We start from the raw sequence: 16,003 nt of genomic DNA on the forward strand, positions 1-16,003 counted from the left end.
GCAGCATAGGAAGGTTGCTTTCGAAAATGAGCAAAATCGGACCACTGCCACGCCCACAAAATGGCGAAAACTGAAAACACATAAAGTGTCATAACTAAGCCATAAATAAAGCTATAGAAATAAAATTTGGTATGAAGGATCGCACTATGAAGGGGCATATTTGGATGTAATTTTTTTGGGGAAGTGGGCGTGGCCCCGCCCCCTACTAAGTTTTTTGTACACATCTCGCAAACCAATAGAGCTATATAAACAAAACTTTCTACAGACGTTTTTTTTAGCCACTTCCTAATACAGTCCAAAAATGATCATAACCACGCCCACCTCCCATACAAAGGTTAGGTTGAAAATTACTAAAAGTGGGTTAACTCACTAACGTAAAACGTCAGAAACACTAAATTTCACATAAGAAATGGAAGATGAAAGCTGCACTCAGATTTTTTTACAAAATGGAAAATGGGCGTGGCGTCGCCCACTTATGGGTCAAAAACCATATCTCAGGAACTACTCGACCGATTTCAATGAAACTTGGTTTGTAATAGTTTACTTACATGCCAATAATATGTTGTGAATATAGGCCAAATCGCTTCACAACCACGGCTACTTCCTATATAATAGAACTTTGAAGACAATCTGAATTGTTTACTTTTCAATATATAAAATAAGAACTAGTGAAGATATCGGTGCAGAACTTTGCACAAATACTATGTTTATAGTGTGGCGGCCCCATTCTAAAAATCGCCGAAATCGGACCATAGGTTTTTAAGGCCCCATATATCGAACACGAGGACCTCGGTGCTTCTAGTCTAATGTTATGGTTTCCAATTTCCAATGGACTTTATACAAGATATATGACGAATATGTGGGTCAAATTGTGTATTACATAATATAAATAGAGTCAAATAAATAAATTGCGAGAGTATAAAATGTTCGGTTACACCCGAACTTAGCCCTTCCTTACTTGTTTTTTTTTTAATTTTATATTGAATGTGAAGGTCAACTAAATTTTTTATGTTAGAATTTACAATTATGATAAAGAGAATTACCGTTAAAATAAATTAATAAGGAATAAACAGCGGAATTGCTGGGAACTGCCGAACGGATGAGCTCTCAAAAAAGGGCAATCGTGCTGGGAACGACTCTGACCTCCGTTGTCCTCTTGTGGAATGGACATTAACTGCTTCCTAACATTTGATATAGGCTCAATGCGCTTCGAGAATATCATAAGGATATTCTTTGCAATCCAAACTTTGTAGTCGTTCGGCATTAAAAAGTATCGGTACTTTTAGCTCTCCAAGTGGGATTCATCGCAACATCTGTCGCGTTGAGCACCCTTCGAAGCTAACCTAACCCAACAGTTGAGGGTCAATGGGTACTTTCTTATATTAAAATAAAATGAAAGAAACCTATAGAATAGATAGACGAAAAAGTCTGTATTTTAATAATAAATTTTGTTTAACACAACCAAATGTATAATCGAGCTAATGTCTTATTATTTTTAATAGCCTTCATTCCTTCTTCCAAATTGAATCTGTTGATAGTTTTAATAAGATATGTTTCGTACTAACAGCTCTTAGATAAACATTTTATTATTAAAATTTAGCATTGACTGTGATTTGATATCTACGTCTCTAAATAAGCTGTCAGTAACATCAACTGCAGACTTTTCAATGGCAATCTGGGCGAAGTTAGTAACCGTTTTTCATGTCAAATCAAAAATTCATAAAATTTACATTAACTCTGCTTTTATTTTGCACACCACTGTTCACATATTGTCTACAAACATACATACATGTATGCGTTATTTTTTCTGTATAGAATGCAATACAGGTTGATGGCATTTAAAATGCAACATAATTTCTATATTTCAGGCTGGAGCTGTTAGTGCCACTCTGTCGTGGTCACTTGTGTCAGCTGTGTGAGTTGTTGTCACGCTAGGTAGCATTAAAATAATTGTATGACTTCCGTTAAGTCCAGCAAAAAAATATACATATATTTGTGTGTAAGCACTTGTACAGAGTATGGAGAGGAAAACAGAATTGATGTCACAATAAGTGGTAATATGAGGCGCTTATTGCCCATACATGTACCCATATATTTATGACTAACTGTGTGTGGATGAAATCAAGTAAATATTCCATTTATATATTTACATTTGTGATCATAAAATATGAGCTGTTGCATTAATATGCATTAGGGCTGTCAAATATTTTTTTAATAAAAATAAATTAAAGATAACGGAAAATATTTATAAAATATTGAACGAAGTATGGAGACTTCTAAATGACAAAAAAATACCAAAATTGGTATTGAATTTAATATTTTTTCTTTTGCTTTTTAGTTGCGATGGAAATCATAAAATTTGATTTTTTTGTAAACTGAGTTTAATTAAATAGTAATATGTTTGGTGTGGCATTTCTGAACAATTTTTTTAGAAAACTGTGTTTGAAATTCGACAACCCCTCGGTTTAGTGAATATATGTATGCTATAATGAGCTTAATACCCATTCACATATACAGTTACTTTTAATAGAAATATATATAACATAAATAATATATAAATAAATAAATTTATTCCTTTTCACTCTCCACAAAATAAAATTTATGCTGAATTGCAGCGGATTATTGTGTCTCTGTATAAAAATAATTTGACTTTTGACTGAAATTTCACGCCCCACAATACAATAACAACTACGAAACAATAACTTTCTATACATTTTTGTTTGCCCTTTCTTTCACAAGTTTTTTTTTTCTTTTTATTTAATGGTGAAAAAAATTTTGGGTGAATAAATTAAGAATTTGTGTTGAAAAAGCGAAAATTTAACAACAAAATCCGTTGACTTCACGCCGCGTTGCCTTTTTAATGTACTTGAAAATTATGTATTAGCATTAACATTAACATTCGCACTGAGTCTCGAAAACGCATGCCAATCGCCATGAAACAATTTGAAAGAAAAACAAAAAAAACATGGAAATTTCGTAACACTATCTGCACAAATAATAGGTATGTACATACTTATATACAGTTACTCAAAAAAATAATCACATGTACTTCTTGCTTTCTGAAATTATATTCGAAATTTGTTCAAAAATAAGCTTCGGGGCTGGAATAACCTACTCCTCCTAGGAATCTAGATAAGATGTACGATGAAATCACAGGTGAAGATGGACTTACAGGGTCTAAGAACCAAAAAAACTGCTTTGGAATCTCGATACAGAAAATTATGACATTATAAAAATGGGAGAAGACTAGATTAATATAGATAATGGTCATAAACAAATAGTGTTTCAGATCAGATGGTGTTATGGAGGAAGATCTGCAAATAATTTTGAAGAATGCTGCCGATTAAAAATCCGGTCCCGCTACGGTTACCTCGACCCGACTGTTGTGGCAACGCTTCAAAAGACGTCAGTGGGCGTAGTTAGTAAGGAAGAAAGCTAATTGGAAAATGTTCAGAGATTGAAAGGCAGCCGATAACGACCAGGAACATATGCCAACACATAAAAAAAGTATTGTTTCGATAGTGATTGTTAATTGGAATTACACTTCAAGCTGAACCATCCCCAATATACTTCCAGTAACAAATGTACGATTAATTTTTGTTGACACTGTGCTTAAGGTATACTAATTACAAACAGTGTTCAGCTCACTTTCAGCCACATTGTCCGTCCGTGTTAAAATTAGGTTGAAATTCGTGGTAATATCTCGCATTTACATGATGGCTATTTCTGTTTAGAAAGATATTAGCATTGACAGCGCGCTGGTCTATGGCCCAATTATTGTGAGCGCAGGTTGAATTCAACTATATACAAACTTACCTACATACATACATACAGGTATCTTCCATTCAGACAGTGACTGAAAATTTATATCTACATATGTACATATGTACATATGTATATTTTAACACGTGCAAGCGATAAATTTTATATGAAAAGCAGAAAAATAGACAAAGCGTCACAGCGTACAACGGGCGGTAAAAGCTACCACTTTGTTTTCATGTCTGTTGTTTTTTTGTTTTTTATTTTTATATTTTTTATTTTTTTCGTGTGTTTTTAGCGAACGAAAAGAAAAAGTAGCGGCAAATCTATTTGTGCTCTGTCGGTTTTTATTGTTAATGTGGAAGTATCACAAGCGCAGAAAAGTAAAATGTATTGTACAAATTCTAGTTAATTGAGTATCCACTGTTAGCACTTTCGGTTAGCATGCAAGAAACTGTGTGTAAGATACAATAATTTCTAATTTTGAGCATTCTGATTTTACGGCAGTTTATAAGAGATTAGAGGCTGTTCCCGTTAGTTGGAGTTTATATCCATATATGTATGTGTGTTTGTTTGTATTGAAAAATATGCATATTACTTGTGTATTTTGCAAACTCGTTAACGCCTTTCTCCTCAGTTAATGTGATACATCTAATAATATAGAATGTGTATGCATACATACATATCTACATAAGTAGTAGGGATTTAGGTACATATTTACATAAGTACAAAATGCGTTAGAGTATAGAAACCACCTTTTGAGCTGAGCTTTTCTCTGGCATCTAACAATGTTACTTATGAAGTCTACATTATACAGTGGAACTTCCATAACTCGAACTTTCTTAACTCGAAGTTCTCCATAACTCGAACTCTTGAATTGGCAATAGAAGTCAAATTTCATACTAATCTCCTTCCATAAATCGAAATTTTCGACCAGGGAATAATAAAAAAAATGTACTATCGAGGCACAATTTTAAGAGTCAGAGGGATAGATCGTATGGAGGAGAATAAAAAATATGATATTACTCTAATGGATTTCATAAATCATAAAACAAAATCATGGGATGCAGTCGTTAAGAGCCAAACAATAGTAAAGTGTAACAAACAAAATTACAGAATTCATGTTTTAATGTATTTAAATAAAAGTCTATGCGAAGTAAATAACTAAAACTGTGTATAAATCTATATATCACAACTTTTTGAAAACTTAATATTTTATTGAAAATTTCTATAACTCGAAGTTTTTTTGTGGATTTTGATTTGAGTTAGAGAAGTTCCACTGTACTTATTAAATATATCAAGACGCATGGTATTTGAAAAAATCCACATATGTCATATCAAATATATTTCAGTATCGAAGCACAATCCTTAATGCCATTGTATACTGCTTTGACTCCTGAAGTAGAAATAATTTCCAATTCCAAATTTTAGCGCAGTCGATACACATTCTCATAACTTAGGCACACATAACTAAATAAACTAAATAAATAGAATACAAAATATTTTTTCTTTTTTTTAACTACGCACTGAACCGGCAATGTCATATAGTTTTACACACTTCTGACCACCGCGGTCGATATTTCTGCAGAACAGAATGACTCATGCCTTGAACTACAAAGTAAGGAGGTGCTGCGAAAAGTTTGCCATTTTTAGGAAAAATCAATGTGGAAACGCTCGTGTTCTTTAAACAATAAAACGACTGACGCATTGAAGTGTATCAAATAACTAAAGACAGGAACAAATAATAAAACATTGTCTTTATAACTACAGAATAGTAAAACATGTGCAAAATAGTTGCAAAAGGAAGAAAGGAATCGCCCAATATGTACAAATGTACATATAAATACCCTTGACTGTTAGCAAAGGAAACATCCCTTACGATCACAACGTGTTGATAACTCGCGACATACCTACATATATATATAGAAATGTAAAATTTGTCTGCTGTTGCCGGGCGTTGCACAATCACCAATTGCTTTATATTTACACAAATGTTGCAGAAATTTTAACAAAAAGCTGTCATAAACTGCCAATAAGTCTACAGCAGCAGTAAATTGTTGGGAAGTAAAGATATGCCTTAGTTTAATGAAGAAAATATTATTAAATCAATTTTATTATATACATATATTTATAAGATTTCCTAGCCATTCTTCAATTATATGTAAATTTCTATTGTACAAATGTTAAAATACTTTCATCGCCAACTTAAAAACTATAAACATGAATATTATTTGCAATTGCAATATACCACAAATGAATGTGTGTGTACATATTTATTTTTACAATAAAGTGTGAGAAATGTGCTTTGTGCAATAGAAAGCCAAATCAGGAAAAGGAAATGCAAACATACATATATACAAAATGATGTACTACGGAAGATGGTAGTAGGTAATGCAGAGTGGACTTACCGCAGGTCAAGTTGGAAATCTCAATAATCCAAGTTGTTTTCAATCCAATTGGAAATTTATTGAATTAAAAATGTGTTTACTTCTGCTTTTACAACGACGAATAGTGCGTTTCACGTATTTTCGAGATTCACTATACGTATTTAACACAAATTTATGCACTCGTCTTTTAAAATATGTAAAAGCGTTTGCCCGTATGCAAAATGTATGTATGTATATGTGTATGTATCAAATATGTCTGCCGGTTTGCAAGCGATTAGCGGATTTTATGTGCATCAGCAGCAACATACACCCAAACACTTTGTTGGGTATTACGAACAAACGGTACTACGAATACGTGCAGTACATACGAATTTAACCTTTATTATGTATGTACACACATATGAAAGTATTGGATGCACAATTCCAGCTACAGAGTCTGGAGAGAAGACACGATAGGCTGGACAACGACAGGTTTTCTTCAACACAATTACGCACCGTTAAACACTTTAGCAACTATTGTGTATCTTTATGCAATCCTTCAATCTTCCGTGCGCCTCTAACGTAACTTTTAGTTCAATATTAATTGAAATTAGTTAAATTCACTTCTTTTATTTATGTAAACTCTTCTTTTTCACACAAAACACACACCGTAAATGAACACCTGAAAAGCACTGCAAAATTTGATACAGAAATGAAAATGCGCCCAACGGACCAGTTAAACTTTCGCTCGACTCGCTCCAACTTCGCTCTGAAAGCAACTAAATCAATTGACGTATCCAGTTTTCCAACACTTTTTAACAGACTTTTATTTGCTTACACGTTTTTTGCTGAACTTTTATCACAGTTTATCACAGTCTTTTTGTTTTGTTTTTGTGAAAGTGCAACGCATTGTTGTTGGTTGGAGTAGTGGAGCATCGGCGTTCTCTCATTGGATTTGATACGGAAATTCGACGAAGAGAAATGTCAAAATGATTGGAAAAATCGTGCGAATGAAATAGTTAGATTTGTTTATGCAATTCTTACGAACAGCTGACAATTGAAAATAGTCTTGCCACATCGGAAAGCTTTCGAAGTTTACGTGGTTTGAACAATAAATATTACAAAAAAAAAAAAAACAAATTTATACAAAGTAAAAGTATTAATTTATATGTATTAATTTATATTTATTTCAAAGTTTTTTATATAATAATTTCCATTACATTAATAAATAGCAAATATTGTAACGTTGGCAATCATTGTTGTCTAGATATACGACACAAGACCAATTTGTACAAATTTTTTGACTGTATAAAATTCGTACAAATCGTTTGCAGAAGAATATCAGCTTAAGTTTGCGCCATCACATATTTGTTATTATGGCCAATTCTAATAATATCGACGAACAAGAATACTGGATTGAATTTATAGAGTTGTACAAATCGAAACCAGTGCTTTGGAAATATGGCAGTGAAATATATAAAGATCGGAAAGGTAAGAAACGTGCATATGTGGATTTGGTGGAGAAATTGCGTGAAGTCGAACCAAACGCTGATGTTGATATGGTGAAGAAGAAAATCAACAGTTTTCGTTCATGCTATAGGCGCAAAATGTTTAACGCACAGGAACAAATTAAACTTGGCTTACAACCGGAGATTAAATGGGTGTATTACAAACATTTAAATTTTTTACGCGAAATCAACAATCCATTAAATGAGGATCAGAGTTGGAGACACAGCGATGATACCACGTTTACTAATGTGGAAAACTTGGAGGAAAATGATGACGATGCGCATCAACAAGTTGTGGAAGTAAGTACTTAATTATGTGCACGATTATAAATATATTATATATACATATATCTTTTTGCAGTATATGGCGGATAAAAGCGAAGGAAACCATAGATTAACGTATTCTACAAGTCCACCAATATCGCTAAACGATTCAATAGAAGAAACATCTGATCAAGCGAATCGTAGCAATAACAAAAACAGTTTAAAAGTAATGCTAAATGCTAAGAAATACCATAAATTTTGGATAGAATTTATTAAGCTATATAGCACAAAACCAGAGTTGTGGAAAGTTAATAGCGAAATATATAAAGATCGTGAGGCGAAGAAGTATGCTTACATGGTGCTAACTGAAAAATTGCGTGAAGTTCAACCTGATGCTACAGCTGAATTGGTGCGAAAGAAGATCAACGTATTTCGTACGTCTTATAGAAAGGCACAAAATAAAATGAAAAGAGCGATAAGTCTGGGCAGAAAACCAGTGAATAATTGGGTATATTTCGATCATTTTGCCTTTCTACACGAATCTAAAGATCCCTTAGTGGAAGATGACACTTGGAATGAAGTAGAAGAAGATAATGATTGCAGCATGATTGATATTACCGATAATAGTGTAGAACACATAGATTACGATCCTATCGTTGAAGAAATGGATGCAGTTGTGGAAGTAAGTTAGTTAGTTTTAATATAATATACATTTCTATTGAACTTTTCACTAATAGTTTAGTCCAACTAAAAACTCAACAAAGATTGAACACGACTCACAACCATCCAGTGATGAAAATATAACTGTCTCGCATACTGAATTAAACAATCTTAATCAAGAGAGTGAGACCAAACCAAAATTCTGGATAGAATTCATTAAGCTATACAGATCAAAGCCGGAACTATGGAAATATGGCAGTGCAATTTATAAAGACAGCAAATCCAAGAGGTCTGCTTATTTGGAATTGGTGAAAAAACTGCGTGAGATTTATCCAAATGCAGACGTTGGTATGGTGAAAAGAAAACTCAACAGTTTTCGATCAATCTATAGAAATATATTGAGTAAAATGAGCAGAGGAGAAAGACTGAACGGAAAACCAGCTGGTCCTCAATGGATATATTTCAATCATCTCTCATTTTTAAGCGCACAAAATGAGCCGCTAGACGAGGACGACGATTGGAATGATAATGAGGATAAAGAATACAGGCAAGTTGATAATCTGTCTGAGAATAATTTGCAAGATGATTTTGTGACTGCTGACGAAAATGATTTAGTTGTGCAGGTAAGTGTGTATTGTTTTGCTTAAACATTATGACAATTGACGAGTTTGTTTTTATAAAACATATGTAGTTTCTGACAACTAAAGAGAGTACGAAACGCCAATATACGCCTTCAACTAGTCACAACGAAAGTGCGCACAATGAGGGGACAGACAGCTCATTTAAGAAATTTAAACAGAACAACGACGAAGCTGACATTTTAGGCATAAGTTGGGCATATCAATATCGTAGTTTAAGTGAAACGCAGAAAATTTTTGCCAAAAAGGCGATTGATGATGTCTTATTTGAAGCACGCTTAGAGACATTACAACGCAATTCGGTAAAGATCAATGAGCGCCAGTGCGAACGTTGTAAACACGCGTAATTAGAACTTTTTTATATAAGAAAATTCATATACTTTGCATTTTCTTTTAATTTTTTGATTGCAATCTTGCTCATAATGAGCCAATCATTTACTTTTACTCTTTTACTCATACTGTTTTGTTAATGTTGAAGCAAATAATTTGTGAAGACAAAATATAACGTAATAGCGTGCTGCTGTTAAAAATAGTAAGGACAAGCGCAATTCTAATTAAAATTCGTAATTTTATTTTCAAATGAAATAATGGAAGCACGTTTGGTTTTGTTTATTCCATATTAAGTATTTTTGCAATTCAAGTTTTTTTCTTTTTATTTTTCAATGTATAACAAAAGTAAGAGCCATATTTTTCATATATGTGCTGTACAATAATTTATAAAAGTGTGAACATTTCAACTGTTTGTATTTTCTTCGCACTGGTAACGGTGATTTGAAGTTGTTTTGAAGTTAATGGTTTTAAAGTTAAGCATTAAAATAATAGTAATTAGAATAAAGGCACATTAACAGTGATTTAAAAAAGAAAACAAAATTATTAAGCTGTACTTAGCATATGACAAAATGTATAGTTAATAAGTGCGCCATAACGTTTGTTGTACATACCATACACATATGCACGTTAATAAAATATTTTCGTGGCATTTAGCGGTTTACATTGAATATAATTAATTGTCTAACACAAAAATAGACAACTTGTACACTGTTTCTCCCTGCTTACTATGGTTGTTCGTTAATTCAGCTCGAATACACATACAAATATATATAAAAAAATCGCATTATAGTTTCCAATTAGTTTAAATGATTCTCATTAACGCGTGCAACAAGTTCATCCACATCCTCCTCGTCCACCACATCCTCGGGTTCAATTTGTTCGTCTAATGTCTCGAGTTTTTGACTTTTCATGCGCAGCTCAAAAACTTCACTGATCGCGTTGCGGAAGCATAGAAAGTTATAGTCGATGACGCCTTGCCGATTGAAATTCTCCTCACGCAATATGCATACTAGCGCTAGAAATTTGTTCACTTCACGTAAATACAAAATCGTATTGTTGTTCAGCTTAATGAGACTAGAGCTTTCGTTATCGAAGGCCGTTTCCTCAGAGCTGTAAAATAAGTGCGTCGGTTAATATTTTACAAATACAACTTATGACATTCTTATGCTGACCTATAAATGCTCGAGAGATCGATGACCACATCGATCATGTCACAGCAAAGTTCATAGCTCTGCATATCCACAGGCGAACAATCGGTGGCGATGTAGATCTTGGAAACCACATCGAAAAGGAACGCTTTCTCGATACCCGAATGCTGTGGTAAAGCAAAACAAATTAGCACAATTAAAATTATTTAGTACAAATACTGTTTAATTACCGATATAAAAATATTGAGCAGATTCTCCAATGTTGGCAATTGTGGTATTAATTTCTGCACTACTTTGGAGAAAGCTTCGAATATCGAGTGATCGTATATGGAAGTTAAATGAAAACTCAAATGTATCTGGTTAAGACCGGCATCGCTTAGATCGTCTGAGGCGCGCTGATGTATGTCGCGTTGTGATTCCATTTTTGAATCATCACTGATACCATCAACCTATAATACAGACACATAAATAATAATTAATTCAAAAATCTAGGGTTACAATACAACAATAAATTGTAATTGTAATACAATACAATAAATTGTTAGGTTCTATATTCAAAAAACAACAAAAACATGTTAAATTGGTTTACACTTCCATTTTATATTATTTTTGCTGAACAACTGTTATTTTCTCACAAATGAAACTGATAACACAATGACAACACCCACTACACACACATTCACTTTTTACACATTTGGCACATATGTACATACATACCTTGTGTATGAAGACTTCGAACTTTATGCGTGGATTTACTTTATATGCTTTTATAACGGTATTCTTAAATTTGGTCAATGCCTCATTGTAATCATCCTTCGCATCGATGACGAATACCAGTGCGCCACAACCACCGAATATCATATCTGAATCGAATGTGGGATCAATGAAATCTATTTGTCCGGGAAAGTCCCAAATCTGAAACTGTACGAAGCTGGAATTGTTAATGTCATCCTTAACAATTTTGCTTGTTGACTCTAGGAAGAGTGTTTCATTCGGTGACATTTTGTGGAAGACCACTTTTTGTATGGAACTTTTGCCCGAACGTCGCAAACCCATTAACAGAATACGTGGTTTAGACTCGCCACCGCCCATACCTGGTGCATCCAAACCATCTTGATCGAATGAACCGTAGCCAAAGTCTTTTGGAAACGTGTCCACATGATATTCATCGTCCTCGTAGCTCTGTTTTAACAAAAACAAAATGTGTTTATACGCAGTTATTTGGCTTCAATTTAATCACTTACCATGATTTCGTTTAACTGCTATTTGCGTTTTCCACACAAAACGCTCTACCGCATTAAGTGCATCCAATGGCTGATTAATTTAATATGCTTATAGTTTGCCTTGTGATATAAAATTTAATTACGTTTGTTTATTTTCATACGCAATTTGTGTTTTGGTTGCTTTTTTGTGCAATTTTCCGATGCTTAAACAAAAACCACTTCTTTTAAATCACCAAAACAGCTGACAAATGTCGAAGCGTCTTGTCATAGACGACCGTACGATGTAGTGACGTCGGAATTTACTTGGCTACAAATGTCGCTTCGAAGCCAACACTGAACATTTTGAAGACGGCAGCGTCATATTCATTGTTGCCGTACTATAACCTTTCACTTCAAAAAAATTTATATATTTTGTTCAAAATGAAATTTTTTGTGCAAAAAATGTATAAATAGCTCAATTTATTTATTTTAAACATTCGATTGTTATCACAAATGATATATGAAAGCTATTTTAGGCTACTGCTGGCAAAATAACATTAGTTTTGAATAATTTTACATTTCACAAATTAGTAGCAGCACTACAGCGGCCATTGTCGCCGGCAAAATTAGAAAATATTGTAATTTGGCGACAGCGACAACTGCAAGTTTAGTTCAACTCTAATCAGAAACAACTTTCCAATTGGAACTGCCAACTGTCAGTTGATTTTCATTCACGAACAGCTGTTTGCAACTTGACGTTTGTGATAACGTGTGTTAGTGAGTAGTGTTTCGTTTATTATTTTGTTAAAATTCATAAGAAACTGTTGAAATAAAACTGTTAATAAGGCAATTTAAAAAGAAATGGCTTCACGTGGTGCAATGTTATTAGGACAGTGCATGCCATGCATTAAGAAAAACGCTTCCAAAATACGCATACGACACATGGAGTTGGATAAGAACCTGAATATGGTGAGCATAATAGCCATTGCATATTGTCGGCAAAATAATATAACTAATTTTATTGCTTTTGTAGTATTTCAAAAAGGATGAATACTTCTTTGCGCATGATCCCGAGAAAGTTTGTAAAACTGGCGATATTGTGCTGATACGCGAATTGCCACAACGTTTGACACGCTTAATCTCCCACAAAGTTGAAAAAATAGTTTATCCATTGGGTGACATAACAGATCCATTGACCGGCAAAAAAGTTGTGGTGGGCAAATACCGCGATGAAATTGAAGCAGCAAACCGTTTGTATGGCAAATCTGAGAAAGCATTCGACTACGAGAAAGCACCGCCGCGTGGACGTCTGGAGGGTACAAGAGATTTTACACATGGCGAAACCTATATCAAATACCACGAAGATGGCAAGGATCAGCCATTCGGTGTGTAGTATTACTAAGTAATATATTGTTTTTAGTCTAATTTTAATAATTGTTCGCAATACGGAAAGTTGAATAAAGTGTCTTTTTAATGAAAAATAATTGTATATTCTGTTAGCAAGAGTGATTTGAGTAGTCACTGGTGTTAAAAGGTGTTTTTTTTTTAAATAGTAGAATGATTAAATAATAATAAGTAGAAAAAAATCAAAAAATTCACAGAAATCTCATTAATAGAACCAATTTAAAATTAAATTTGTTCAAAAAAGAAGATAATAGATATAGTTATGTACTCTTGTTATAATAGGTACACCAAGTAAAAGATTTTGAGGTTAATTTGAATTAAAAAATAATAATTTCATAAATTTGTTGTCATAATTCTATTGGAGAAATTTAATTGAAGAAAAAAGTGCAAAAAATAAAAACTTCTAAGAAAAACGGTTGAAGGAGTAAGTGCAAAATAGAGTGTGGGCGTATTTTCTAATACTGAAATTCAGGGACCGTAACTCTTATGACTTTTATCAAAAAAATCAAAAAATAAGAGTTATTTTTGATTTTTATATATTTAGATCAAAAATAAAAATTATTTTTGATTTTTATATATTTAGATCCAAAATAAAAGTTATTTTTGATTTTTATTTTTTTAGATCAAAAAATAAGAATTATTTTTGATTTTTATATTATTAAATCAATAATAAAAATCAATTCAAAATTTTTATTTATCTATTTATGCCGTATGTATTACAATATGCTGTATCATTCCAATTTTTATATGTCACAAATTTTGAATTGATTTTTATTATTGATTTAAAAATATAAAAATCAAAAATAATTCTTATTTTTTGATCTAAAAAAATAAAAATCCCTGCTGAAATTAAAGGATGATAGTTTTATTTGTTAAAAAATAAAATTTTAATGTGTATGAATTGATTTTTATTATTGATTTAAAAATATAAAAATCAAAAATAATTCTTATTTTTTGATCTAAAAAAATAAAAATCCCTGCTGAAATTAAAGGATGATAGTTTTATTTGTTAAAAAATAAAATTTTAATGTGTATGTGATAATTTTGGATAAAATTAAAGAAAAAATAAATTAATAAAAAAAAATAAAAAACGATAAAACTTCAAAACTATATACATATAGTATACCTTAACTTACCCAAAACTTTAGTTTACCCCATTAAATTCCATATTTCTTTATTTTAAGTTTTTATTTAAATATTTATTTTTTAATTAATTTAGCAATGGATAAAATATTGATGCAGCAGCTAACTTCTCAAGTTGCTGTATCTTTTTTTGTTTTCATATTGTTACATAAGCCTTTTATTTTTTTATATACATTACAATTCGATTTATTACCATTTTTCTAACATTTTATATATATTATATAGTATATGTACGAGTATGTAAAGTAATTCTAAACTAAGCATGTATTTAATAGTATTATATATATTTTTTTTAATTTACCCCAAAACACTTGGCCAATAATAATTAAGATTTTAATTATATTTGTTCATTTTCAAATCCAATATATATATGTGTGTATGTATGTATGTATGTAGTATGTACGAGTAGGTTGTTTGTTGGTGGTTGGCTCATATTGCTGTTGTTGTGCATATGTAATATTTGTTGCTATTTGTTCAGGAAATTCCATTCAATTCAATCTATCACTAATCACAATCTCTTACGATGCTAAAGTTGTACTGCAGTAAAGTGTTTGTTTCGTGTGCTGTCTCCTGGCAAATATTTTGCTGCAAAAAACAAAAAAAAAAAAAAAACAATAGAAAATAATATGTGAAAAATAGGTTATTAGATTTAAAAAATATATTTACCTTTTTCGAATCCGCCGCGGTTGCGCGTAAAGCCAAACTTCGTACGAAATAACCACGAGTGGGTATATTAAAGTAGATAACCGACACATTTGCCTGACGTTGTACAATGTTGGCGCTCAGTTGATGCGCCGATGATTGCAATAGGTGAGCGCCCTGATGTTTAGTCAGTTCGCGATTACTACAAATGGTCCATAATAGTGGCACAGAGGAGCTGGAAAGCAAATATATAAAAATTATAAATTAAAAATTTATTTTCAGTAAAGGGATCCCTTCACGAACTCACGTCAATTGCAATTGTATGCTCGATTCCTTGAAGAACCGCGACAACGGTATAATATAGGTCATATTCAACGACTTGCCATTCAGCGGACAGTGATGCTCCATACCAAACGTCTCGTTGTGTGTCTCAGCAATTAAACAGCTGTCGATTTGCCAACAATCGATTTGTGCTGTCGCTGCGGCTGCTGCTGCTTGCAGTTCAGCGGATGCTGCACTATCCGCTTGTGCGCCAATTGTATCATCTGCCGTCTTTACATCGACATCGAGTCGCTCATCGGATGCGGAGGTGTCTTTTGAAGCGTCCGAAAGATCCGAACGTTGTTCGCTTGAGACTTCTACAACTTGTGTTTTTTTGTCCGTTCCAATAAATGTGGCGTTAGTTGAGAGAATGGGCGTGGCCAGTGCACGTGGTTGTGTGTCTGGATCTGTATCCGTGTCGGCACTGTCGGCATTCGATTCGGATGATGGTAAATTTTCATTGCTTAGTTGTTTTTCTGGTGCTGTTGTGTCTTCCTTACCGCGTGGGATGCCTGTTAGGCTAGATCGAAGTGCTTGATTGGTTTCCTCGAAGCAAAATGACTGTATGGATGGAGAAGAGAGAATAAATTTTAACCTCGAAACACAATTTTGGGAATA

The 16,003-nt window shown here is 32.8% G+C and overlaps 5 protein-coding genes and 1 long non-coding RNA gene across 10 annotated transcripts in view; 3 read left to right on the forward strand and 3 right to left on the reverse strand.

The window, feature by feature from the left end:
- LOC105212569 (phosphatidate phosphatase LPIN3) overlaps positions 1-7,043 on the reverse strand; it is a 55,737-nt gene extending 48,694 nt beyond the window's left edge. For 2 of the 3 annotated variants that reach the window (XM_011184612.3, XM_011184609.3), the window contains exon 1: positions 6,168-7,039. The gene's annotated coding sequence lies outside the window, so the exon portion shown is untranslated. Of the gene's footprint in view, positions 1-6,167 lie in introns of all 3 variants that reach the window. The other variant, XM_011184613.3, reaches the window with a different exon arrangement.
- LOC128922826 (uncharacterized) lies at positions 2,351-6,449 on the forward strand. Its single transcript, XR_008472013.1, has 2 exons — positions 2,351-3,001; positions 3,094-6,449. It is a non-coding gene; the product is annotated as an uncharacterized LOC128922826 (long non-coding RNA).
- A 329-nt stretch (positions 7,044-7,372) lies between the features above and the next one.
- On the forward strand, positions 7,373-10,065 carry LOC105212571 (uncharacterized). 2 transcript variants are annotated; one of them, XM_011184619.3, is made up of 4 exons: positions 7,373-7,933; positions 7,995-8,579; positions 8,662-9,180; positions 9,249-10,065. In XM_011184619.3, exons 1-4 carry the CDS (start codon positions 7,502-7,504, stop codon positions 9,540-9,542), a joined length of 1,830 nt encoding a protein of 609 aa, XP_011182921.2. In that variant the 5' UTR covers positions 7,373-7,501; the 3' UTR covers positions 9,543-10,065. The 2 variants fall into 2 exon arrangements, with proteins under 2 accessions (XP_011182921.2, XP_011182920.2); XM_011184618.3 differs by having other exon boundaries at positions 7,375-7,933; positions 8,635-9,180.
- Positions 9,819-12,204, reverse strand: LOC105212573 (ras-related GTP-binding protein C). Its single transcript, XM_011184620.3, has 5 exons — positions 11,918-12,204; positions 11,391-11,855; positions 10,904-11,122; positions 10,698-10,840; positions 9,819-10,635 (listed from the first exon to the last, which is right to left on the reverse strand). The coding sequence occupies exons 1-5, from the start codon at positions 11,918-11,920 to the stop codon at positions 10,323-10,325; spliced, it is 1,143 nt and encodes a 380-aa protein (XP_011182922.1). The 5' UTR covers positions 11,921-12,204; the 3' UTR covers positions 9,819-10,322.
- A 395-nt stretch (positions 12,205-12,599) lies between these two features.
- On the forward strand, positions 12,600-13,359 carry LOC105212574 (28S ribosomal protein S17, mitochondrial). The gene is made up of 2 exons (XM_011184621.3): positions 12,600-12,844; positions 12,909-13,359. Exons 1-2 carry the CDS (start codon positions 12,737-12,739, stop codon positions 13,266-13,268), a joined length of 468 nt encoding a protein of 155 aa, XP_011182923.1. The 5' UTR covers positions 12,600-12,736; the 3' UTR covers positions 13,269-13,359.
- A 1,532-nt stretch (positions 13,360-14,891) lies between these two features.
- Positions 14,892-16,003, reverse strand: part of LOC105212575 (uncharacterized) — a 36,302-nt gene continuing 35,190 nt past the window's right edge. For both annotated transcript variants that reach the window (XM_011184622.3, XM_054235078.1), the window contains exons 7-9: positions 15,372-15,946; positions 15,089-15,299; positions 14,892-15,007 (exon numbers count right to left, since the gene is read on the reverse strand). In XM_011184622.3, coding sequence (XP_011182924.2) covers positions 14,927-15,007; positions 15,089-15,299; positions 15,372-15,946 — 867 coding nt within the window. In that variant the 3' untranslated portion in view covers positions 14,892-14,926. The remainder of the gene's footprint in view (positions 15,008-15,088; positions 15,300-15,371; positions 15,947-16,003) is intronic.

This window comes from Zeugodacus cucurbitae, chromosome 6 (assembly GCF_028554725.1).
Source record: "Zeugodacus cucurbitae isolate PBARC_wt_2022May chromosome 6, idZeuCucr1.2, whole genome shotgun sequence".
NCBI lineage: Eukaryota > Metazoa > Arthropoda > Insecta > Diptera > Tephritidae > Zeugodacus > Zeugodacus cucurbitae.

Coding starts and splice junctions, on each gene's coding strand:
- LOC105212574 (XM_011184621.3), top strand. CDS start 12,737: ATGGCTTCACGTGGTGCAATGTTATTAGGACAGTGCATGCCATGCATT. Junction 12,845..12,908: donor TGGATAAGAACCTGAATATG/GTGAGCATAATA, acceptor TTGCTTTTGTAG/TATTTCAAAAAGGATGAATA.
- LOC105212571 (XM_011184618.3), top strand. CDS start 7,502: ATGGCCAATTCTAATAATATCGACGAACAAGAATACTGGATTGAATTT. Junction 8,580..8,634: donor AAATGGATGCAGTTGTGGAA/GTAAGTTAGTTA, acceptor TTTCACTAATAG/TTTAGTCCAACTAAAAACTC. Junction 9,181..9,248: donor AAAATGATTTAGTTGTGCAG/GTAAGTGTGTAT, acceptor AAACATATGTAG/TTTCTGACAACTAAAGAGAG.
- LOC105212573 (XM_011184620.3), bottom strand. Junction 11,123..11,390: donor TCGAAGTCTTCATACACAAG/GTATGTATGTAC, acceptor TCTGTATTATAG/GTTGATGGTATCAGTGATGA. Junction 10,636..10,697: donor GATCTCTCGAGCATTTATAG/GTCAGCATAAGA, acceptor CTTATTTTACAG/CTCTGAGGAAACGGCCTTCG.